General features: G+C 43.0%; 1 protein-coding gene across 3 annotated transcripts in view; it reads left to right on the top strand.

Moving 5' to 3' along the window:
- The window catches only part of DSTYK (dual serine/threonine and tyrosine protein kinase), a 71,697-nt gene that overhangs the window by 10,218 nt on the left and 41,911 nt on the right, over positions 1–19,568 (top strand). For 2 of the 3 annotated variants that reach the window (XM_023186868.1, XM_023186866.1), the window contains exon 2: positions 17,074–17,462. In XM_023186868.1, coding sequence (XP_023042636.1) covers positions 17,074–17,462 — 389 coding nt within the window. The remainder of the gene's footprint in view (positions 1–17,073; positions 17,463–19,568) is intronic. The other variant, XM_023186867.1, reaches the window with a different exon arrangement.

Genomic DNA, 19,568 nt, shown 5'->3' with positions numbered 1-19,568 from the left:
CCCCTTCCCCTCCTGTCCCCTCCCCTCCCCTCCCCTTTTCTTATTTTATTTTTTGAGACAGTCTCACTCTTGTCGCCCAGGCTGGATCTTGGCTAACTGCAACCTCTGCCTCCTGGATAAAAGTGATTCTCCTGCCTCAGCCTCTCAAGTAGCTGGGACTGCAGGCATGCACCAACCACACCTGGCTAATTTTTTTTTTTTTTTTTTTTTTTGGTAGAGACAGGGTTTCACTGTTTTGACCAGGCTGATCTTGAACTCCTGGCCTCAAGTAATCTGGCTACCTTGGCCTCCCAGAGTGCTGGGATTACAGGCATGAGCTCCCATGCCCAGCCTGCCTGCTTTTAAAAGAGAAAATATTGCCTTTAAGCTTATTATAATTTGCAATATGTTTAGTCTTAAAAGTCGTTACTGATTTCAGTATAGTTAGTTCTTCAGCCTTGCAAGTAGTTTTTAAAGAAGGCGTGGATTTAAATAAAAATCCAATCTGGGTTTTACATTTTGTTTTGCTCTGTCTACTTTCTCCTTTTCTTTCTCCATGCTTCTGTTCTCTGTTTTACTAGGTTGAGAGAACAGGGAATCTTTCTCCAATAAATGCACTTCTCAAAAACAATCCTTTCAGAATAAAACCTAAAAAAAAGTTACGGAAATAAAAGGGAATATGAATTTTACCTTATACCTGTTAGTCAGTTAACATAGGCTCTGCTCATACAGATCATGCTTTTATTTACTTTCTTTTCTTTCCTTTTTTTTTAAAAAAAATATTTAATTGCATTTATTTTAATGCTGAATTTACTCCTGTGTCATAAGTTTTTGTTTCTTCAGTTTCTTCTGGGATAACTTTTTCTTCTGGGCAACCTCCTTTTCTGCTTTAGGAACAATCTGTTCCTTTTCTATAAGGATCATCTCAATGTGGCAGAGAGAGCACATGTATGGATTAATCCAACCATGAGCTCTATAGGTCCAGTGGCGCATCTTAGGTGCTTTGTTCACTTGGATATGCTCAATGACCAGAGAATCTACATCTAAACGCTTCAGTTCAGCGTTACTCTCTGCATTTTTAAGCATGTGCAGCAAAAATTCAGCAAGCTTTTTGGGCCACTGACCTTTTGTCCAGCCCCACCGCCTGGCCTGGGCAAACCAGCCAGCTCCACCATTGTAATGTTGGAACGGTACACGCTATTTCTGTAAAGTGATGTCTTTCAGATACTTCGTGGCTTTTCATATACGCATACCCTTGATGGCCTGAGAAGTGTCATGAGTATTCTTCCTTTTTTTTTTTTTGAGACGGAGTCTCGCTTAGTTGCCCAGGCTAGAGTGCAGTGGCACAATCTCGCCTCATTGCAAGTTCCACCTTCCAGGTTCATGCCATTCTCCTGCAGCCTCCGAGTAGCTGGGACTACAGGCACCAGCCACTACGCCTGGCAAATTTTTTTGTATTTTTAGTAGAGACAGGGTTTCACCCTGTTTGCCAGGATGGTCTCGATCTCCTGACCTTGTGATCCGCCCGTCTTGTGATCCGGCCTCCCAAAGTGCTGGGATTACAGGCATGAGTCACCACGCCCAGCCTAAGTGTCACTAGTATTCTTGAAGTGAACACGAAGATTTGAACCTCTTGATTTGCATGATTTTGTGGGGTTCTCTGGGTCAAGTGAATAGTGAACCATTTTCACAGATTACCTCAGGCCACATAGGGGAAGAGACCCCTTCCCTTCCCCCTCTCCCCTCTCCCTTCTCCCCTTCCGTTCTCCCCTTCCCTTCTCCCTTTCCCCCCATCCCCTCTCCCCTCCCATTCCCGAGTTTCCCAAGTTTCCTTTCCTGACTTTCGTTCTTGTTGCCCAGGCTGGAGTGCAATGGTGCAATCTTGGCTCACTGCAACCTCTGCCTCCCGGGTTCAAGCGATTCTCCTGCTTCAGCCTTCCTGAGTACCTGGGATTGTAGGCATGCGCCTCCACGCCTGGCTAATTTTGTATTTGTAGTAAAGACGGGGAGGGTTTCACCATGTTGGTCAGGCTGGTCTCTAATTCCTGATCTTGGGTGATCCTCCCGTCTTGGCCTCCCAAAGTGCTGGCATTACAGGTGTGAGCCACCGCCCCCGGACTTTTCTTTTGTATGATTAGCTGTGGATATGTTTGTATTAGTCTGCTGACAAGATTGTGTACCCCTAAGGATAAAGAGTATGTTTTACTCATTTTGTACCCCCCGTAGTGCCTACCATAGTGCTTTGTACATAATGGGCAAATAAATATCTGTTAAATTATTTCCACAGCTGGTGGATATTGGAATGATGTTTTGAAATTAAATGCAATTTAATTCCTTCTTTGGAAGGGCATTTTTTGGCCCCATAGAACATAAGAATTTTTGTAAATTCATACACATTTTACCCTCTGGACCCCTAAAAAAGAACAATGATAGGTGACTAAGCATTTGATAGGTGACTAGTTAGGCTGCAGTTGCATTTTTTTTTAATTAAAAAATTTTTGTTTTTAATTTTGTGAGTACATAGTAGGTTTCTATATTTATGGGACACCTGAGATGTTTTGATACAGGCATGCAATGTGGAATAAACACATCATGGAGAATGGGGTACCCATCCCCTTAAGCATTTATCCTTTGAGTTACAAACAGTCTAATTACTTTCTTTAAGTTATTTAAAAATAGACAATTGGGCTGGCGTGGTGGCTCATGCCTATAATCCCAGCACTTTGGGAGGCCGAGGCGGGTGAATAACATGAGGTCAGGTGTTCGAGACCAGCCTAACCAACATGGTGAAACCCCTGTCTCTACTAAAAATACAAAACTAGCCGGGTGTGGTGGCACGCACCTGTAATACTAGCTACTCAGGAGGCTGAGGCTGGAAAATCACTGGAACCTGGGAGGTGGAGGTCGCAGTGAGCCAAGATCACACCATTGCACTCCAGCCTGGGCAACAAGAGTGAAACTCTGTCTCAAAAAAAAAAAACAAAAAACAAAAAACAATTAAGTTATTGAGTATAGTCACCCTGTTGTGCTATCAAATAGTAGGTGCAGTTGCATTCTATGCCAGTATCCCAAAGAATTATTTTCATGTTCCAAAGAATGACTTGCATGCAACGCCAGTAGATCTGAGCTTCACCATGATATGGCAAGTAAATTGTTAATATTCATTCACTCAGCAAATCTTTATTTAATGCCTGACTCTGTACTAGGCACAGGTCACACATTGGTGAACCACTCTATCCGACTAACTGAGATTATTATTTCCAATTGATGTTATGAAGGAAAGAAGGATTAGTGTTTCATCATGTCCCTCCCAGAGGATTTTCTACAAATTTGTTATCTACTTAACCATTAGTTGTCTTTGAGTGGGTAGAAGTGTAGGGCATATGGAAAGTTGTAAGATTAAATGGCATTGATAAGAATAGGAGTTGAGGCTGGACGCAGTACACCTGTAATCCCAGCACTTTGGGAGGCCGAGGTAGGCGGATCACCTGAGGTCAGGAGTTCAAGACCAGTCTGGCCATGGCGAAACCCCATCTCTACTAAAAATACAAAAAATTGGCGGGGTGCGGTAGCTCATGCCTATAATCCCAGCACTTTGGGAGGCTGAGGTGGGTGGATCACCTGAGGTCAGCAGTTCGAAACCAACCTGGCTAACATGATGAAACCCTGTCTCTACTAAAAATATAAAAAATTATCCGGGCATGGTGGCGGGTGCCTGTAATCCCAGCTACTTGGGAAGCTGAGGCAGGAGGATCTCTTGAACCCAGGAGGCGAAGGTTGCAACGAGCTGAGATCGGGCCACCGCACTCCAGCCTGGGTGACATAGCGAGACTCTTGTCTTGTTAAAAAAAAAAGAATAAGAGTTGAAATGTTCTGCCCACTTTCTGACAGTAGAGGAAAATCAGCCTATTTTCTCTTTGATGGAAAGATTATATCATCTTGTTTATATGGTTCAAATGCAGAATGCATTTATGAAGATTACTGTTAGAGCTTCTTTCATTTCTGTCTTTCTTAGAAGTTACAGACAAGCCAGTAGGAAAAGTACGAGGTGTGGGTGGATGTGGTTTTTTTGGTTATGATTGTAAGACCTAAGGTTACTTTGCTCCTTCTTACAGGAAGATAGCCTCTAGGGATGATGGGGTTTGCTTCCTACATGGTGCAGGGAATCTGAGTAGTGTCATTCATAACAAGACTACAGAGGGTGAGTTCATGTGGGGGTGCAACTTTTCTGTTTTACCTCTCAGAGCTCTGACTGGAGTACCCTGGGAGGATGTCCAGTCTCAGTATAGGCCATTCCCAGGTTTGAAGGTTGATTCAGTTCTTTGCCAACCTATGGAACCTGGAACTTGATACTTACGTGACCAGAGGAGAACAGATGTAGAAATGCTTAAGATATGTGTCTCCTTGCTTTGCGCTATAAATGAGACTCTCTGAGAAAATTCCCTTATGCGTAATGTTCCTCCAAAGTCCAAACCAAAACTCTTGAAGGGCAAGTTGGTCAGAGCATGGAGACTCATCAGTATCCCCTGTGGATTCTGGTTGAAGTGCCTGTCACAGGCAGTGCGTTTTTCTGTTTTCTTTTCTAGGCGGTGTGAACAGTTTGGATGTATTCCCCAGCTGTGTGCCACGTGGCTGTGGGAACCTTTTGACCACCACTTTCTTTTGAGTTGGGCTTTATTATAACATGCTTCCGTTCCCTGGGGTGGTGTGCTCTGGGCTCAGGATGATGGGAGTAGGACTTGAGGATTGTTTTGCTTTTCACTTGTCAGTTGTCCCAAAGAATTATGTCTAGGTTATATATTTATAAAAGCCTTTGGTTGTTTTTAATTCCACTTCTTTTAAAAAATTACTTTCATCCCCAAAGTGTCTAACTTTAGTTTCATCAGATTAAGAGCTTTAGTGCCCGGGAGACTGAGGCAGAAGAATCGCTTGAACCTGGGAGGCAGAGATTGCGGTGAGCCGAGATCACCCCACTGCACTCCAACCTGGCGACAGAGCGAGACTCTATCTCAAAAAAACCCCAAAACAACAACAAAAAAAACAGCTTTAGTGCCTTATTTATGCCAGACAAATTTCAGTTTAGATCTTTTTTTTTTTTTTTTTTTGAGAGGGAGTCTTGCTGTGTCGCCCAGGCTGGAGTGCAGTGGCGCGATCTCGGCGCACCGCAACCTCTGTCTCCTGGGTTCACGCCATTCTCCTGCCTCAGCCTCCCAAGTAGCTGGGACTACAGGAACCCGCCACCACGCCCGGCTAATTTTTAAAATATTTTTAGTAGAGACGGGATTTCATCATGTTAGCCAGGATGGTTTCGGTCTCCTGACCTCTGACCTCGTGATCTCCCCCCCTCAGCCTCCCAAAGTGCTGGGATCCGCCCCCCTCAGCCTCCCAAAGTTACAGGCTTGAGCCACCGCGCCCGGCCAGTTTAGATCTTTTTTTTAAATCTTTTCTAGTCTATTTAATGGGGAGACAATTTCCCAGGCGATTTTTTTTTTTTTTTAGTCAAATCAAACTTGCCAGAGCAAAGACTAAGGCCCTATCACAAATGCAGCTAGGTTACAAGACTAGTTTAAATCAAAGCTCTTTCTATTCAATTGAGAGGGACAGTGAGTGAACCAGTATGGAGTTTACGTTTTAGGAATATTCCATATGATATACTCTAGCCTCAGCGTTTAAGATTATGGCAATATCGAGGTGCAAGGAGGAATGCGGGGAAATATAGCTAGTAGAAGAAAAGTCATTCTTAAGTTTTAGTATATAAGAACCCCAATGAGGAAACCTCTTTCACTTTCTCCTGATTGAACAACTGACATGCTCTTCTGGTTCTGTCCCATGGAGATAATTGGAAAAGTTTTGCTGCTTCAACTTGGAATAGTGGTTTGTTGGTATAGGATAAAAGTAGTTAGTGTATAATGGCAATATAGGCTCTACCACTAAGTAAACATAAGGGGTTACTACAGGCAGTGCAAAGTCAAAGTCAAGCTTCCCCTGATGGTTTCTTTTCTTTTTTTTTGAGACAGAGTTTTGCTCTTGTTGCCCAGGCTGGAGTGCAACAGCGCGATCTTGGCTCACCGCAGCCTCCACTTCCCGGGTTCAAGCGATTCTTCTGCCTCAGCCTACCAAGTAGCTGGGATTACAGGCATGTGCCACCAAGCCCAGCTAATTTTGTATTTTTAATAGAGATGAGGTTTCTCCATGATGATCAGGCTGGTCTCAAACTCCCAACCTCAGGTGATCCGCCCTCCTCGGCCTCCCGAAGTGCTGGGATTACAGGCATGAGCCATCACGCCTGGCCTTGGTGGTTTCTTATTTAATGAACCTGATGGTTACAGGTAACTTTTATCAGAGTGTCCTATACTAGAACATCATGTTGGTCTATACTGCTTAGACTTGTAGATTTGGATTCTAAGTCTGATCCTAAACTACTTACTTAGATCAGTGCCTTGAACTCCCCAGACTCTGAGCAAGCAATAGTAAACATCACAGGAAGATTGATGAGATGGAAGGTAATGTGCAGGGCAAAAGTGGAGACAGTGAAGAAACTGTTATTGTTCAAATCCGATTATTGCTGTTTTTGATGTTTTTTTTTTTTTTTTTTTCCCTGCTGGCTTTTCTTGTCAAGTAAAATCCTATCTCTTGATCTCTTTCCTCTGAGATCAAGAGCTGGATACGCTTTACTAGGTATACCTTTGGATCCTAAAAAAATTATTTTGAAATAATTTTAAACATACGTAAGTGTTGCAAGAACAATAAAAGAGTTCTAATACCTGCTTCATGCAAATTTTCTAGTTGTTAACATTTTCATGGATTTGTTCCATCACCCAGTCTCTCTCCTTCCTGATATATATTAGATGTAGTCTTTTTTTTTTTTTTTTTTTTGGAACGGGGTCTTGCTCTGTCGCCCGAGCTGGAGTGCAGTGGCCAGATCTCAGCTCACTGCAAGCTCCGCCTCCCGGGTTTACGCCATTCTCCTGCCTCAGCCTCCGGAGTAGCTGGGACTACAGGCGCCCGCCACCTCGCCCGGCTAGTTTTTTTTTTTGTATTTTTAGTAGAGACGGGGTTTCACCGTGTTAGCCAGGATGGTCTCGATCTCCTGACCTCGTGATCCGCCCGTCTCGGCCTCCCAAAGTGCTGGGATTACAGGCTTGAGCCACCGCGCCCGGCCTAGATGTAGTCTTTTAATGAACCTTTTGAGAGCTGAATGCAGATAGTTTTTCTCATCTCCTCTAAACACTTCAGTGTGCATTCCTCCCAAACAAGGATATGCTTCTATGATCATCATACGGCTCGCCAAATCAAGAAATTAACCTGGGTTCAGTACTACCATCCAGTCCACAGACCTTGTTCAGGTTTTGCCAACTGTCCCAACAATGTCTCCTTTTTTTTTTCTTTCATCACAGGGTATATGATGTCAACCCATCCCTGGAGATGTTTTCTCCACCTTAAATTCACCATTTTTAGGGCCAGGCGTGGTGGCTCATGCCTGTAATCCCAGCACTTTGGGAGACCAAGGTAGGTGGATCATCTGAAGTCAGGAATTCAATACCAGCCTGGCCACTATGGCAAAACCCCATCTCTACTAAAAATACAAAAAAAATTAACCAGGCATGGTGGTGCATGCTTGTAATCCCTGCTACTTGAGAGGCTGAGGCAGGAGAATTGTTTGAACCCGGGAGGTGGAGGCTGCAGTGAGCTGGGATCATGCCATTGCACTCCAGCTTGGGCAACAAGAACAAAACTCCGTCTCAAAAAATAAAATAAAATAAAATAAAAATAAATTCACCATTTTTTCCTTTGCAATTGATTAGTTTGTGAATTACCATTTTTTCCTTTGCAGTTGATTAGTTTGTGGAGAGGGGTTCTTATATTTCACTGATACCCTGTTTCTCAGAAAACCTCCTTCCAGTAGACCTGGCATTCACTGATAACTCCCACCTGTCTCAGTGATGGGGTTTTTTTTGTTGTTGTTTTCTTTTTACAGGCAAGGTCTTGCTCGGTTACCCAGGCTGGATGGAGTGCAATGGTATGATCATAGCTCACTGCAGCCTTAATTTCCTGGGCTCAGGCAATCCTCCTGCCTCAGCCTCCCTAGTGTCTGGGACTACAGGCACATGTCACTGTGCCTAGCTAATTTTAAAATTTTTTGTAGAGATGGAGTCTTACTATGTTGCCCAGGTTGGTCTTGAACTACTAGGTTCAAGCGATCCTCCTGCCTCAGCCTCCCAAAGTGCTGGGATTACAGGCATGAGCGACCATGTCCAGCCCAATGGTGATGTTTATATCCATCATTGCTTGTATATGTATTAGTTGTAGTCTACTGTAAAGAAGAGCTTTCCTTTTCTCTTGTTTATTTAATCAGTGTAGACTTGTGAATTTTTTCAATGGATTGTAATATCTTCCTATCACTTTTTATTTTTATGCATAAATTGTCCCCACTTTGGTGAGTGAGTTTCCCTTCAAGCTGGTTCCTGTGTCCTTTTGACATATTCCCACCTTTGGATCATTGTTAATGCTTATAAACTGTTATACACTGCCTTCCAAATGCCAGAAACTAAGCCCTCTGTGAACCATGGGGTTGACTTCCTTCAAGGAACTACTTCCATCTCTGTGTCCCATACATTAAAGCCTCAACTGCCAGCTGCGATTCTGTTCCCTCTGTAGTGTGACCAGTCTCAGGAGCAGTTTCACCCAGAAAGGAGCTTCTTCAGCATGCTGCTGAGTGTGTTCCCATTTCACATGGCTCCCAGGGAGTATCAGCCTCTAGGGAGGCGGTCTCCTCTCCCCAGGTGCCAATACTATCTGCTTCTTAAAAGCTGTGAGAGATCTTAACATGGCCCTGACATAGAATAACTTTAGAGAGATTCTGCCAACTTGACTTTTCCAATTCTAGCAAGAGCTTTGGCTACTGGAGTGCATTTCAGTCTCTAATCTTCAATAACCATCCCCTTCAAATGAAATAGCATGTACTACTTGGTCCTGAAGGTTCTGAAAGCCAGACTACCTAAGCATCTGTTTTCCTTAAATGAGAGTACCTCCTATGTCAATTTTTCAAATTTAGCTGAAGGTCAGAGAGCTTGTTTGGGAAGGATAAATAAATATTTCTGGACTGAATTTTTTCTCTCTCAGTCCCTGGAATTTTGTAGTTCAGTACTTCGAAGCTTGTGGTAGAATTGACTGTAGTAGAAAGACTATATAAGATTACTTTCTCAATTTAGGATTTGTTCTTTTCTCTACTTTTGGTACAGATAGTAAAAAAACATCACTACCTATTTGTGGAAATTCATATTTGTGTCACTGGTTAGCTCAGTTAACTATAAAATCCTTTTTCTTTCTTTCTTCCTTTCTTCCTTCCTTCCTTCCTTTCTTTTTTCTTTTCTTTCTTTTGGCGGAGTCTCACTCTGTCGCCCAGGCTGGAGTGCAGTGGCATGATCTCGGCTCACTGCAAGCTCCGCCTCCTGGGTTCAGCCATTCTCCTGCCTCAGCCTCCCGAGTAGCTGGGTCTACAGGCGCCCACCACCGCACCTGGCTAATTTTTTGTATTTTTAGTGGAGACGGGTTTCACCGTGTTAGCCAGGATGCTCTCTATCTCCTGATCTCGTGATCCGCCCACCTCAGCCTCACAAAGTGCAGGGATTACAGGTGTGAACCACCACGCCCGGCCAATCCTTTGTTTTTCATTCACTTTCAGAGGGGACTTAAGTTGACTTCCCATAAAAGCATGGCAAGTTCAATGTTAGAAGTGGTATTTTTGGCCAGGCATGGTGGCTCACACCTGTAATCTCAGCACTTTGGGAGGCTGAGGTGGGCAGATCACCTGAGGTCAGGAGTTTGAGACCAGCCTGGCCAACATGGTGAAACCCTGTCTCTACCAAAAAAAAAAAAAAAAAATTAGTGGCACTTGCCTGTAGTCCTTGCTACTTGGGAGGCTGAGGCATGAGAATTGCTTGAACCCGAGAGGTAGAGGTTGCCCTGACCCGAGATCATGCCACTACACTCCAGCATGGACAACAGAGCTGGGGTTTTGGCACACGCCTGTAGTCCCAGCTGTTTGGGAGACTGAGGCACAAGAATCTCTTGAACCAGGGAGGTGGAGGTTGCTATGACCCGAGATCATGCCACTGCACTCCAGCCTGGGTGACAGAGCTGGAGTTTTCTTTTTTTGAGCTCTGTCTCTGTCTTTTTTTTAGGCCAGGCATGGTGGCTCACGCCTGTAATCCTAGCACTTTGGGAAGGTGAGGTGGGAGGGTCACTTGAAACCAGGAGTTTGAGACCAGCCTGGGCAACATAGTGAGACACCATCTCTATTAAAAAAAAAAAAAAAAAAAAAAAAAAAAGTGAGATTTTTAAAACTACTGAAAGAGGGAAATCCTTGGGTACCAGGAACAAGTATTGCAGTAATAACTGTCAAGACCTGAATTAACTCTGCAGTCCATGTTAACTTTATGAGCTGCAGTAGTATAATAAAGCAAAAGTATTTTCTATTTCACCGACTCTTATAGTGCCTTCCCTACATTGGACATGGACTGTACCTTAAGAGCCTTTAGTTACCTTTCACGAGTGTGTATTACTGATTGGTAGTGGCTGAAAGGTGTGATAGATTTCCTCACTCATCTTAAGGGTCATAGTCAACACTTCTCTAACAAAAGACAGGTTAACAAGAGAAAAGCATAACAAATTTATGTGACACAGGAGGCTTTAGAAATGAAGTCTCAAGGACCCAGGGAAAACTGTCTGTTTTTATGCTTAGGTTTGATGAAGAATTCACTGCCGTGTAGAAAGTGACTGGACAGTAAGACATGATCTAATGGTAATAGACTGAGAACCCCACCAAGACTGGTATGCTCAGGTCATTCTTGGGCTCTCTATGTAGCATTCCTTCCCCCAGGGTATGGGATGGGGCAGGACCTCTCTAGAATGAGAGTCTTTCAGAGGACAAGAGAGTGACCTTTCTAGTTTTATGGCTTGCTTCAGAGAAGGTTTCTAGTTAGTTCCTTTTTTTTTTTTTTTTTTTTTTGAGATGGAGTCTCATTCTGTTGTCCAGGCTGGAGTGCAGTGGCATGATCTCGGCTCACTGCAGCCTCCACCTCCCAGGTTCAAGCGATTGTCCTGCCTCAGCCTCCCAACTAGTTGGGACTATAGGCACATGCCACCACGCCTGGCTAATTTTTGTATTTTTAGTAGAGGTGGGGTTTTACCATGTTGACCAGGCTGGTCTTGTAGTGATCCACCCACCTGGGCCTTCCAAAGTGCTGTGATTACAGGCGTGAGCCACTGTGCCTGGCCAGGGTTTCTAGTTTCTATAGTCTTGAGGAAGAGGAATTCTGGTTTCTATGAGTAGCTTAGGGGGAGAAAAAGGGGAGGCAGACAGGAGGCCAGGAGAAGGTCAGAGAGCAACCTTGCTTCTGAGGCCTTCCAATCTCCTTTAGTTCAAAGTGCTTAGCATGCCAAAGCACCATACTTTGGGGTATTGTTTTCTGAGCCTGATGGCATGGAAATAGGCAAGAAGGAGAGTGTATTGCTACAAATCGATTGCCATTACCTCAGAAACAATTTAAATAAAATATCTATCCTAAAGAGTCACTAGCAACAGAAACAGGTCATGAGTATTTCCTCCTTCCTGTCCTCTCTTTTCAGAGTAGTCACCCAAACAGTAATACACACTGACTGTTCAGTGGAGCATTAAGAATTTCTCTGAAAAGTGTACTGTTGCTGTTAGCAAAGAAACTTTAGAGATCTCAGGTAGAATAACGTTTTTTGAAAATGTGAACCAGCCAGTGGTAATACTGCGGTTTTCTCCATATGCTTTATTCCTCATGGTTTGGGACAACTTTCGTAGGGATTATATCAGTCTGCTTTACATTGAGGTCCTACAGTTACTAAATCGCATTTGACCCCAGATTGGAAAACAATGTGGCGTAGGGGGCATTGTCTACTGGCCCCCAGAGATCTAGGTACAGTTCCTGCTTATCTCTGCAGTTCGCTGCTCAGAGAAATGGGGAAACCTTAGCTGTTTTTTGTTTTTTGTTTATGAGACGGAGTTTCACTCTTGTCACTCAGACTGGAGTGCAATGGCGCTATCTCGTCTCACTACAACCTCTGCCTCCAGGGTTCAAGCAATTCTCCTGCCTCAGCCTCCCGGATAGCTGGGATTACAGGCATCAGCTACCATGCTTGGCTAGTTTTTGTATTTTTAGTAGAGATGGAGTTTCACCATGTTGGCCAGGCTGGTCTCGAACTCCTGACCTCAGGTGATCCACCCGCCTCAGCCTCCCAAAGTCCTGGGATTACAGGCGTGAGCCACCGCACCCAGCCTGGTTTGGTTTTTTGAGCATCCATTTCCTCATTATTATTATTTTTTGAGGCAGGTGACTCACCCAGGAGAGTCACACAGTAGCGTGATCACGGGTCACTGCAGCCTCAGTCTCCCTTGGGTCAAGCAGTCTTCACACCTCAGCCTCCTGAGTAGCACACCACCATGCCTGGCTGATTTTTAAAAATTTTTTAGTAGAAACAAAGGTGCGGCGGGGGTTGCTCCCTTTGTTGTCCAGGCTGGTCTCTCACTTCTGAGCTCAAGCCATCCATCCATGTTGGCCTCCCGAAGTGCTGGGATTAGAGGCATGAGCCACCACTCCTGGCCCATTTCTTCATTTTTAAATGGAGTTAATAATAGTCCTTGTCTGGTAGAATTATGAGCTTTAAATGAGATGAAGCAAATAAAGTGATCAATATATATAAAGGGCTCAATAAATGTTATCTAAAACAAAAACCAAAATGGGTTGCTGCTTTAATTGTTCTTCTCTTCCATCTAGCTTGAAACTTTTGTTTAGAAGTAAACAAAAATCAAAATCTGTATTTAAGAACAACCACCGAGAACAACAACAACAACAACAAAAGCCTTGGTTTGCACTTAAGACGATTTGGTATGAATTTTCCCCCAGCCAGAGTTGGCAGGGTTAATGTGCGCCAGCTGAGAAGCCATGCTGTTACCTTCTGGCAGCCCATATGCAGATGCTGTTGTATTAATTACAAAAGAAAACTCGATTAACTTGGAAGTCCTTTAACTGTCAGTGAGGCAGCTGCTCCAGCTCTGAAACAGGTTTTCTTCCTCCCTTCTACTGTCAGTCTACAGCTTTTAATCTCTTCTTTAGAGAACTGCTAAGACTGCACTGTAGGTCCTCAGAGCTCCTGGCTAGTTCAGTCTACTTTTTGATCTGCAGTTATAGTGGTCCAAGGGGTGCTTGCATAGATTCACATATAATTTAAAATAAAATAAAAACAACCAGACCAACCACCCATCCCTCTCGCATCCTTGTTCTTTCAGCAGTTAAAACCTGGCATTTTAGAACTGGAAAGCATGTTAAAGATGACCTAATCCAACTCCACCCCCCTCCATTTACCGATGAACATTTCAAGGCTCAGAAAGATCGAGTGGATTGCCAAGGTCACAGAGCTAGTCAGAGTGGCAAAGCATGCCTTCATTCTCGTGCTGTTCCCGCTTCCATATTGCACTCCACATCACTGAGCAGTGTGCTCAGAATCCAGGAGTAAAACCATCTGCTTTCAACTTCATTTCTCTCCAAGCCCTTGTTCAAATCTGGTAGAGATGTCAGATAGATGAAAAAGCTAAAGATTTAGTGGGAGAAGCAAAGGGCTTGGATAGTGACGTGTTGGAAAACAGAGACAGTGATGTTTGCCATAGACTTCTAACAGTGTACCGGGCTCAACTTCAGCACCCTTTCCTATTGCACTGGTCTTTGGTTGGTTTGACAGTAGCAAGTTTATTTGTGGTGACTTTTTGTAGGAAAGATGGAGGTGGGGAGTGTTCATTGGGGTCAGATGAATAATGGGGTGTGTCTGCTGTGGTTTTGGCTGATGCAGCCTGTTTCATTGGCTGTCCGGTAGTTGACACTTTGTCTCAGAGGTGCAGAGGCTTTCTCCCTCTGGTCCTGAAAAGTGATTTAGTTGGTTTTCTTCTCTATTATCCACTCTCCTGGTAGTAGCAGTAACAAAGGTTAGTTAGGTTTGTTGGTCTTTTTGTGATGAAACCATTTTTATTGTAAGAATTTAAAGATTGTCAGTATGCATTCACATGTAGACACTTATGTGAAAATCTGGGGAGGACTGGCAACAGAAGAAAGCTAGAAAGTGTAGATGAGGGTAAAGGCACTCTAGCTCGACTTCTCACTACTCGAGCTAAGACTATGGTAGTTAAATTCCACAAGATGAATGGAAGGGTCCTGTTCTTTTTTTTTTTTTTGAGATGGAATCTTGCTCTGTTGCCCAGGCTGGAGTGCAATGGCATGATCTTGGCTCACTGCAACCTCCGCTTCCTGAGTTCAAGCGATTCTCCTGCCTCAGCCTCCCGAGTACCTGGGATTACCACCATGCCCAGCTAATTTTTTTGTATTTTTAGTAGAGACAGAGTTTCGCCATGTTGGCCAGGCTGGTTTCGAACTCCTGACCTCAGGTGATCCGCCCGCCTCCGCCTCTCAAACTGCTGGGATTACAGGCATGAGCCACTGCACCTGGCCGAAGGGTCCTATTCTTTGTCTGCATGAAGGAGGTTTTTAGGAGTGATGGTTGCTCTTAAACTATTCATCATGATACTGGACTTTTCAAAGTACTCAGTGGGTTTGCTTACAGCTTTCTATAGGTAGCTCTCCCCACTAAATGGATTCTCAGACAAAACAAACAGATCTGTAACATTAAGCGCTTGGTATGTGTCAGGCATTGTGTTGGGTGTTGAGGATGAAATAGGATGGTTCTTCCTGCTTTTGGTGATTATAAACAGATCATTAGAATAAAGCATGGTAAGTGTTCTGCAGTTGTGAATAAGGTATGAAGGGACTCAGGACTGACCTGCTGCTACTTGTTAAGTGACCACACAAGCAATTGGCTGTGTCCTCTTGCTTTTAGGTTGTAGATCAAAAGAGTAGACTAGTTATCTGCTGTTACACTCTTGTATTTAGTAAATACCCTTGCACAGAATTATATACTTAGTTAACTCTGGTTTTTGAAAGGAACTCATCTCTTTCCCAGGAGAGTAGATTGGCTTGTTTCAGTGTCTGGTGTTGCTGATGTATATATGCAGGCCAGGGTGATATCCTTATAGACAGAGAGATATGAAAAGAAGGGCCCTAATGAAATGCATAGAGGGATTTGCGTGAACACAGATCTCTTTAACCCTTTTGGTGTTACTGTTTGTGGAAGAGAAGGATGCTTAGGGATTTGAAATTGTAGCTGGGTAGGTTCACTCTGAAGTAGAACCACCTCTTAATTGACTCAGGCCTCTCTTGCTTCAATTCCAGCAACAAACAAAATAAATGGCCTACAAATAATTTAATACAGCTTATGGTTAAGTGACTAAAACAAATACTGTTTCAGTTAGTGCCACCCAAAATTTCAATTATGATGGATGTCTTTGGCTCAAGGATTGGCCTTTTTGTAGCCTAAGAACTGTGTGTCTGTGCTTTTCTGAACAAATGTGGGAATTGCCTGAATCTTAGAGGTAGGCAGACACTGATATTGAGGGAATAAGGAAGTGATATAGTTCAGACTGAGAGTTTCAGTGAACTAATTTCGGGTTATTTTTCCCAGACAGAGATTCTCATTCTTTAGGAAGCTTGTTCTGTCTTGAACATTATTTGAATGTGTTTGGGGAAGTTATCCATTTAGATTAGTAGTAGTTGCCTTGAAAGGAGAAGTTTTTTTGTTTTTGCTTTTGTTTTAGATTTTTATTTTTTATTATTTTTTGTACAAAACATCAGGTTGGTGAAAAACAGATTTTTTAATTGACACATAGTAATTGTACATATTTATAGGATACATATGGTATTTATAGGATGCATGTGGTATTTCGATATGTGGGTAACAATATGGTAATGGTCAAATCAGGATAATTGGGATGTCCATCAAGGAGAATGTTTTTGAGATAAATCACATCTCTTTCTAGATTTGCCTGGATTTTATCCTAATAGGCAGTTATTTCCCTTTGTCCTATTTAGGGTCTTGTATCCCATAAACAGAAGGAATATGATTTGATTAGGAGGTATTGATGTTAGTTGAGCACCCCAGTGTTTTAAGGAAACAGATGACTTGGCAGCTGGGGTGTTGTCACCAGCTATCAGAGCGATGAATTGGGAAAGATTCTAGAGCTTATGCAAACCTGAATAGCATTTCATTTTATACATTTATACATTTTATATATTTATAGCTCATACATTTAGTAGTAAAATATGTCACAATGAAGAACATAAGCTAAAACCACATGTGGTAGATAATTTAAAAGGACCCTATAGTGCTGTATTATGTGCTACATGATGGCATCTTGGTCAACAAAGGTACAGTATTTTTAGCACACCTTTTCTATGTTTAGATAGGTTTAGATACACAAATACTTAAGATTGTGTTACAGCTATCTATAGTATTCAGTACGGTAACATGCTATACACGTTTGTAGCCTAAGAGCAATAGGCTACACCCTATAGCTTAGGTGTGTAGTAGGCTGTACCCATACCACCTAGGTTTGTGTAAGTATACTCTGGTGTTCACACAGTGACAAAATTGCCTGATGATGCATTTCTCAGAATGTATGCCTGTTGTTAAGCAACACATGACTGTAATCTGTGTTCAAGTATTAGGTCTTCTGTCAGAAGGAAGGGTTTAATTTTGACACATTCAGGTATGTTTCTCCTTGGGCTCGCATCCCAACCAGTATGGTTTTTTTTTTCTGGCTTTGTTATTTTAATAATCTTGGTGTTTGTGATGGAGTCCTTGTAAACTCCTTAGGCTGTCCCTCCACTGAATGAAAAAGGAGCGGGGCGGGAAGATCAGGTCACTCCCACGTTTCTGAGTAGAAATAACAACTTGTTCCTAGGGAATGAGCTAGGGAAGGGAATTCTGTTTGGTATGTGAAGAGACTTTTCTCACTGGGGTTTTTCCCCTGATATGTCCTTCAACCAAGGTTCCTAGCTAGAAATTTCTCCTCAAGGACCCTGTCATCCTCGTGGGATTTCTGTGTGAGTCTTTCTCTCTCCCCTTCCTCACTCCTCTCTCTCTACTCCTTTCTCTTCCTCCACTCTCCCCTTCCCCAACCAGGCCAACCGAGCTGCATTTCCTTCCCGCCTAAGGAAGAGAAGTACCTCCAGCAGATTGTGGACTGCCTCCCTTGCATACTGATCCTCGGCCAGGATTGTAATGTCAAGTGCCAGCTGTTGAACCTGCTGTTGGGGGTGCAGGTGCTTCCCACCACCAAGCTGGGCAGTGAGGAGAGCTGTAAGCTTCGGCGCCTCCGCTTCACCTATGGAACTCAGACTCGGGTGAGCCTGGCGCTCCCTGGACAGTATGAACTCGTGCACACGCTGGTTGCTCACCAGGGCAACTGGGAGACCATCCCTGAGGAGGATCTGGAGGTCCAAGAGAACAATGAGGATGCTGCTCATGTTTTAGCGGAACTGGAGGTAACGATGCACCATGCTCTCTTACAGGTACCAATCTCATACTTCTCTACCGATTGTATACATATATACCAGCTTTCCTTTTATTTTGACTTTCTAGAAAAGTAATTCGATGATACATAGTCTGAACTCTGAGCAGCAGTGGCTCGTGGAGTCAGAGGAACATAATCTGGGAAGTTGAAAAACAAACAAGACTGTAGCAATACCCATTCCTGCCTCTTCTTACCGTGCTGCAAGGCCCTGAGTAGTTTGCTTGTCACCTCACTTCCTTATCTCTGTTTCTAAAATGAAAGGAATATGTGATTCTTGTATCTCAGCGTGCTTTTACAGAATAATTGTAATGAAAGTTAGAAATCCTTTCTCATTTCTTAACCAGAAGATATTGCTGGAATTGTCTCTAGTTACCTCTTTCTAAAAGGAATGATAAGATGATGGATGAGTATTGTTCTTATTAGAATTGAGACCAAGTGAAGAATTTTGTGGGTTCTTCCTTAGACCTAACCATTAATTTACTAAGTAGTACAGAGGACAGATCATTTCTCCTACTTTATAAGGAACATGGGAATGTGAGGACAGGTCTGGCTCAATGTAAGGAGACATGGAGATCTTGTTATTTGAAGAGTATCTTAGTTTCTCTCATAAACTCCCAAAGAGAGCACAGATCCTGTGCCATCTCGTAAGATATCATATTGTCTAAGACTTTATATATTATCACTTAGGAAATACTTCTCTCTTGGTCTGTGTTTCCTTTCCTATTGGATAGTTAGGACTGGGCTATTTAGTTAGACCAAATGGGTATGTGACTATGGCAGGGTCAGGAGTGGATAGGGATAAAATAATTCAGCCATACGCAGAGTTTGACCCTTGGTTAACTGTGCCAGGAAGGATGGGCTAGTTTGGCAGGACCTGAAAGAGTGGTTTTTTCTTTCCTTGTTTCTTATAACCACTTCAACTACCCCACTTCTAAGAAGCTTAGTTTCTCAGTCAATGAATGAGTCCTTTGGTTGTGGCCGTGGCCTGTGACACTGTAGAAGTAAAAACTGTCATCTCATTTCCTTCCACAGTCCATATTTCTTTCATCTTGATAAATGCCACAGGGGGCTATGTAACAAGCCCCCATTCTCTCTCAGCTCAGTTTCAGTGGTGGTTTCCTGTGTTTTCAAACTGAGAGTTCACATTTCCTAGCTCCAGGATAATGTGAGGGTTTTTGAATAGCTCTGATAGTAACTCTGGCAGTAATCTTTGTATATTAACTGTGGCATGTTCAGTTGACCCATGAACTTCTTCACAATGCACAAGTATTTGATCGATCCATACACAGTCTTTCTGCAGTATACAGTCTTGGTCTAGTTCCTTCAAGCTTCCAATAGCTCAGTGGTTTTCAAACTTATATATATATTTTTTTTTCTTCTTCTTCTTCTTCTTCTTTTTCTTCTTTCTTTTCTTTTTTCTCCTTTTTTATTTTTTTTGAGATGGAGTCTCTCTCTGTTGCCCAGGCAGGAGTGCAGTGGTGTGATCTCAGTTCACTGCAACCTCCGCCTCCTGGGTTCAAGTGGTTCTCCTGCCTGAGCCTATAGAGTAGCTGGGACTATAGGCGCCCGCCACCACACCTGGCTAATTTTTGTAATTTTAGTAGAGGCAGGGTTTCACCATGTTTGTCAGGGGTTTGTCAGGGTGGCCTTGAACTCCTTACCTCAGTGATCCACCCACCTCGGCCTCCCAAAGAACTAGAATTACAGGCATGAGCCACCATGCCTGGCTACTTTTTTATATTTTAATTCAGTGTAAGACAAATATTTTCTTTCAGGACCCAGTACATGTATACACATATACATTTGAAATACAAGTTTCATGAAACATTACTTTTGCTTTCTGCAATACATACTGATAATTTCCTCTCTTTTTGACTTCATTTTTTGAAAATGTGAGTAGCAACCCACTAAGTTGATGCTATGACCTGGTAGATTGTAAACCTGTAGCTTAAAAAGCACTGTTGGGCTCAGTGGCGCACACTTGTAGTCCCAGCTACTGGGAAGACTGAGGCATGAGGATTGCTTGAACCTAAGAAGTTGTATCCAGCCTGGGCAACATAGTGAGACCCTGTCTCTAAAAAAAGATAATAATAATACTTTTAAA

The sequence above is a fragment of the Piliocolobus tephrosceles genome, chromosome 1, assembly GCF_002776525.5.
Source record: "Piliocolobus tephrosceles isolate RC106 chromosome 1, ASM277652v3, whole genome shotgun sequence".
NCBI classification, from domain to species: Eukaryota; Metazoa; Chordata; class Mammalia; order Primates; family Cercopithecidae; genus Piliocolobus; species Piliocolobus tephrosceles.
Note: the sequence above shows the minus strand (reverse complement) of the source record. Positions and strands in the feature narration are given on the sequence as shown.